Source organism: Asparagus officinalis, chromosome 6, assembly GCF_001876935.1.
Source record: "Asparagus officinalis chromosome 6, Aspof.V1, whole genome shotgun sequence".
NCBI lineage: Eukaryota > Viridiplantae > Streptophyta > Magnoliopsida > Asparagales > Asparagaceae > Asparagus > Asparagus officinalis.
Window position 1 is genome coordinate 940,146 of NC_033799.1, and position 6,314 is coordinate 946,459.

At 37.2% G+C, this 6,314-nt stretch overlaps 1 protein-coding gene across 1 annotated transcript in view; it reads left to right on the plus strand.

The window, feature by feature from the left end:
• LOC109844661 (chloride conductance regulatory protein ICln-like) overlaps positions 1-2,591 on the plus strand; it is a 7,230-nt gene extending 4,639 nt beyond the window's left edge. Inside the window, exons 2-6 of the mRNA XM_020413774.1 lie at positions 90-213; positions 1,130-1,247; positions 2,118-2,177; positions 2,284-2,343; positions 2,431-2,591. Coding sequence (XP_020269363.1) covers positions 90-213; positions 1,130-1,247; positions 2,118-2,177; positions 2,284-2,343; positions 2,431-2,591 — 523 coding nt within the window. The remainder of the gene's footprint in view (positions 1-89; positions 214-1,129; positions 1,248-2,117; positions 2,178-2,283; positions 2,344-2,430) is intronic.

A 6,314-nucleotide genomic window follows, 5' to 3' on the forward strand; every position in this document is an offset into this window, starting at 1 on the left:
CCCTCCTCCCCCCTCCTGTTCTTGTTCTTTTACTTCATTTCCCCCCTTTCGATTTGAACCGAGATTCAAAGGTTTTGATTTGAGTTAAGGAGGGTGATTTGGCTGAGCGACGAAGACAAATCCAAGGGCTACGCTGTGGATTTCTCGTCGATTTCGCTTCACGCCGTGTCGAGGGACCCCGAGACGTACCCATCGCCTTGTATCTACGCTCGGGTACTCTTTCCTTCTGCTTACTATTCAAAAAGTTTGTAGCTTGACTTGGAGTATGAGTTATGGTCATCATAGCCAAGTTGAAAGCTTTTTGAATTCTAAAAATTCGAGTACCGTGTTGTTATGAAACCTATGATGAAGGTGGATATGGCTTCTGGTTCTCTTGTAATTAACTAATAGCTTTGTCCACTATTGTTAACCTGACTAGACACTAAAGCCCCAGGTTTAAAAGTTTAATTAGTAGATTGTGGAAAAAAAAAGAAACCCAAAAGAGTTAGAGACTTTGATTCGTGGATCCAGTCCGAGATCAAAAGAAAATATGAATCCCGGAATCTCTGCTTAATAGCCATCGGATTTTTTTTTTTTTGGTTGTGTTTGGAGGGTATTTTCTGTCTGCTGACTTCCAATTTCATCCTGAGAAATTTTGGCTATTGCATGTGCAAGTTTATGGTATGTTTTCTCCCTTTACTTGTGCCATAGTTTGCGCACTCATTACTCTGATGTCGTATTCGGGAGTTTCTTAGGAGGAAGTTGCACTGCATGCTTTGGACTTATTCGTGAAGGTTTATTCGGAAAGTAATATATTATAAATGGTTGATTTTAGTTTTAGTGCCTGCATTGAAAAGTCTATCACGTATAACACAGAAACCAAGTCAAATTAACAGTTTTCTACGACCCATAAATAGCACTACTAAGTTTTTTTTAAAGACCTGTGTACACACGGCGAACATGTAGTTAACTGTGCCCTTCTAAAGTTTTCTGCGCTTTGCAACGATGACACTATTCTCATTAACGCATATAAATTTATTTTGCCTTGTCAATTTCACACTTCTCTTTGGCACTAATTCTATTCTCTGAAACACTACATGAGTTTTCTGTTTTCTGTCTATTCTTCTGAGTATTTGTATGTTCTATCAAGATTGAGACAGAGGAGGATCATGATGCAGTTTCTGAGGACCCAGATTCAGAAGGTGCAGAGGCTGTGGAGCTATCAAAGATCGCTGAGATGAGGCTTGTGCCTTCTGATCCTAGTCAATGTATCCTTCTTCTCGGTGCTTCCAATGATATTCAATAATCCTAACAACTTAACATTAGCTGCCTTACTAAAAAGGATTTGCCTTTGCCTGTTTTTCTATTCAGTACTTGTTATGTTTGACTATATTAATACATGAATATGTTCAGGGCTGTTCCTTCTGGTATATAGGCTCAAGTCTTTATAGTATCTTCTACTTAAATTTAGTTTTCTTGTTAAGTTTCCCCACCCAAAAAAAGTTTGTATGTGTGTAATTGCAAGTCAAATGCCAGATTAGGCATATTTGTTTGCATACTCACACACCCATAAGGGACAAGGGTGTTCTTATAAAATGACATACATTCTTGATGAATGAAGTTTTTTAGTTGCACTTAACGGTCATGGTAGTTTGCTGGATATGAACTGTGGTTTAGTCAAGCCATCCTGTCTAGTAGCTTTTTGTTTTAAATTGTTATGTCCATTATCATGCTCATTGATGCTGGTGTAAAGCTATCCTTTATTTACATTCTATAGACTAATATCTTTGTAATTGGACCTTCCTGCACATGAACTGTGCATTATGGCTACGAGCCTTAGAGATCTCTTTTCGAAGTTTTTTTTAATGTTACAGTGAAGGAATGCTTCATAGTTCACCAACTTCCAATACTCCAAATATACATGAATATGCTTTCCACTTATATTTTGGCAAATGTTACTGTGTCGCACTTGCATTTTGTTGTTACTGTCAACCCCTATATGCTTAGCAACTATTTCAACCAACTGCAAATTTGGTTCTCCTCTATCTGGTATTTCATAGCTCGATTTGGATCTTACACTTTGTATTTCTCTTATGCTTATTATCTCCAATATTGTATCCTTGACTTAGCTGTAACAGTGGATACCTTATTTGACATTTTCTGTCAATGTGCTGAACTAAATCCTGAACCTAATGAAGGTTGGTTATTGTTCTTTGCTTCTATTTTTATTCTAGTTAATCATAAGCTGTATTGGCGGATTATTTATCCATGTTATCTTATGCTTGTTTTCTTATTTGCTTGAAGATGGAGAGGAAGAAAATACCTGGTTTTTTGGTGATAAAGATATGGCTGTTGATGGCATCGGTATAAGAGATCACTCGTGGTCTGCGTTTATTTTGTTCCATTCTCATCATGAATCAAAATTCAAGGTGTTCTTTGCTTGTTATATAGGAAATGATTCTGAGTGGCAGTTTTTAGAGAATCTTGCCAATCCTATTGGGTATGCAAATGGAGATCATGATCTTGCTCAAACAATATTAGAGGTGAATTTCTTGAGATTTTGTTATGACACTTGTAAACTCCAGAAGTTGTCTTTTGAAGTTTATTCTTAGGTTCATGAGTTTAAGTTAATGCATTTGTTAGAGAAGGAAACTTATTAATTAAGTTTGAAAAGTTTCAAACTTAGAAGCACATTACTTAACGGCAAGTGTATGGTCAATAGTGAGAAGTGCATTTTGCCAACTCCTTGTTTTTGTGAGCTTTGGCCACATTTGTGTTGTATTTCTCTTTAATTGAGGAATACAGTTATGACAGTTCCTCATGTTCTTCAACTGTAACTTAAGCCTTTGGGGAAATTTTGATCATGAACATGTATTTATATTTTAGCAACATTCAGTTAAAGAATTATACTTTTGACATATGTATAGAGAATTAAAATTTTGGGTTTTTTTCCTCAAAACCACCATAAAATATAGTGGTTTTCGGAGAACCACTATAATTTTTTTTATTTTCATAGAACCGCCACAAAATATATTGGTTTTTCAGTAAACCACCACAAAAATTTTATTTATCGTAGAACCACCATGAAAATATGAATCTTTTACAAAACCCCACCAAGTGATAATTTACATCTTTATTTTGTTAAATAATAGTATAAAATGACATAAATGCCCATTATGACAAAATTTTAGAGAGGATGAGTGGGGGTATTTGGAGGGAATTAAAACTTTTTTGAGGGAGTTAACGAAATTTGAAAGGGAAATAAGGTATTTTGTTTTTTTTTTGTTGTCTTTTTTGTTTTTGGATAATGAGGCGGCCGGAAATCGAACCTAAGATAGCGGGAGTCATATTGGAACCTCCCAACCATCTGAGTTATCGACGGCGATCAGATATTTTGTTGGTTTGAGAAAATATAGTAATAGATTGGTGGGTCCCACGATGAGGGTATTTTAGGGACTTAGGATATTATTTAGTTTAACATGATATAGATGCAAAATTATAATTTGGTGGCACTTTGTTATATGGATGCATATTTTCATGGTGGTTCAATGAATTTTTATTTTGTGGTGGTTCTCTGAAAAACCACTATATTTTGTGGTGGTTCTATGAAAATAAAAAAAAATTGTGGTGGTTTTCTGAAAAGCACTATATCTTGTGGTGGTTTTGTATAAAAAACCCTAATTTCAGTCCTTTCTTTGCTGATTAAAATGTGACGTAAATTACTATTGTCTTAACCCTCTTTGGTGTAATTAACATTTTCCAACTTCGATCGGATCGTCCAAGGGAAGCAGACTCGGCACGAGCACCGAGCGAGGCGTCCTATCGCCACCGAGGAACCCACGTTAAACAAGGAGGGCCTTTCCCTCCGCTTCTGTTGTAAACATTTGATTTGTTAGTTTGTAATAAGCTTTCTTATAAATACAAACGAAACTCCTTTCTTCGGAAGAATCAAATATTCACCCTACAATGAAGAACTTTCCCAGAAGTCATGGTGAGCTCTATACGTCCACTTCCTATTATTGAATTAGTGGAGTCATCTGCTAAGCTTATGCTTCCTCCACGTGATTCCTGATAATTTGAAAACCAAGAGCGGTCATTACAGACGTGGATATTTGCTCCGGAATCCAAATACCAATCAGTGGAAGAAGTTAGAGAATTTACAAGATGAGATGAAGAGGCTAACCTGAAGGAGGTTGGATTCATTTCAATCATATTAACTTTGTTGGATCCATTTCCTTTAGGGGCAGGTTTGGCCGGTTCCTTCTTCCGAAAGAAACAGTTGTGAGCCATGTGGTTGGTTCTACCACAGACAAAGCAGAACTTCTCATCAGACTTATGGCTGGAAGAATTGGGATTTGGTTTGAAGGAGGATTTGTTGAAAGATTTGTTGAAAGATTGTTGATTTTTCTTGAATTTCTTCCCTTTGGGTTTGAAATTCTTAGATTTAGGCTTATCCTCTACCAAGTTTACTTTAGCTTTTGTTTCATTCTTGGTATTGGAATTTTGCCTATGTTGGTCTTCAATACGAATAGCCTTGAGGGCTTCAGTTAAGGTTAGATCTCCTTGCTTGTGTCGGAGATCTTCAGCAATTCTAGACCAGGAGGGAGGAAGTTTATCAATCAAACAGGAAACTTTATAATCGTCAGTAAAAGTGTTTCCTTTTGATTGGAGATGACGGAGGAAATCTAGGGATTCATGAATTTGTTCATTAATGGGCTTGTCATTAACCATTGTGAACTTATTGAATGAGGAGGAGGTGAAACGCAGAATTCCGGTATCATCATAGCCATATTCTGCTTCAAGAGCATTCCATAGTTCTTTTGCACTTTTGAACTCATAATATATGTCATAAAGGTTGTCTGCAAGTGCACTAAGAATCCTATGACAACAATGATAGTTGATTTCTTCTGGTTTCATAGAGCTAGAAAAGGAGCTAGCACCAGAACCAGAAGTGGAAGGAGCAGGTTGAGCAGGATCAGGAGTCAAAGGTTGAGAACCACTAGTAGATGACTCAGAAGTGTCAATAGCAGATAAAAGACCTAAGGTAGTAAGCCAGTATTTCATCTGATTAGCCCACCGTTTATAGTTAACACCGGTGAACTTCTCAGGTTTGACACTTTTTGAATGATCAGGAATTGCCATAAGTCCAATTTAAGTTTACTAGTCTAGGTAGATGTAATCTGATATAAAAAAGGATTTTGTCAATATTACTAGACCAGAAACTTAATTAAACCTGCTCTTAACCAAAAACTCTAAAAGTGAAAAGATTAAAGTTTTACTCGGGTAGTTTGGCCAGGTAAGGATAGTACTAGAGGTTGATCAATGATCGATTAAGTACCTCGTTTCTTGCAGAGCGCTTTACGCAACCCTTAAACCTTTCCTTAGACACCAACTAATCCAAGAAAACTTGAACCGGTTCACTTAAAGATTTTTTGTTTATGACAGATACTGAATTTGAGCACAGAAGCAGCAGAGAAATAATAATTTTTTTTCTTTAAACTAATTTAGATGCAACAAATTAAAACAATTAACTAATACAACAAATATATAAAATTCGGGTGACCAGTAATCCCGATGAACAGTAATTTTTTTTTAATTTTTTTTTAATTAACTTAACAGCAAGAATTATTTATTAATCTTCTAGATTGCTGTCAAAACAATAATAATATAAAACAAATTAAAGAGTTAGAAAATTCAGGCCTGATTGGGAGCAGTCGTGATATCACTGCCCTAGAAGATTAAGGACCCGCCTATCGCCCTGGCGCAGTTTGTCCTCTCTCCCCTAGCGGTAAAAACCCCCGGAATCGGCCGGCCTCTGCACTCGGGCGTGAGACACAGAGCTTATGCTCAGACGAAAACAGTTGCCCAGAAAATAGAATATGTAAATATGTAGCTGAAATCTTTTCTTGGAGGTATAAGAGTAGAGAAGAGAAGAGAGTGTAGATATTTTCCTCTTCGTTGGAGTGATTCTGAATGAGCTCCAAGCCTCCTTTTATAGGTGATGAAAGGTGTAACCCCCGCTGAATCCAAGGGACCGTTACGCACGGTTAATGCTTCCGTTACCCGCATGCAGCCGTTACAAAATGTGTAAAACGTGCAAAAATGAAGGCTTGAGAAGCACAAGTGTGCGGCTGCGGCGTGGCGTGCGGGCGTGGCGTGGCGCGGCGTGCGTGCGCGCGCGTGTATGGTAGAACCGCAAAGCCCACAAAACCCAAAACACTATTCAAAGCCCAATAAGGAGAGAACCATTATATACCCTTTACTATTCATCTCATTTTCCGATGCGGGACTATTCACAAAGTCAAAATTACCTTTTCATGAATAAGCTTCCAACA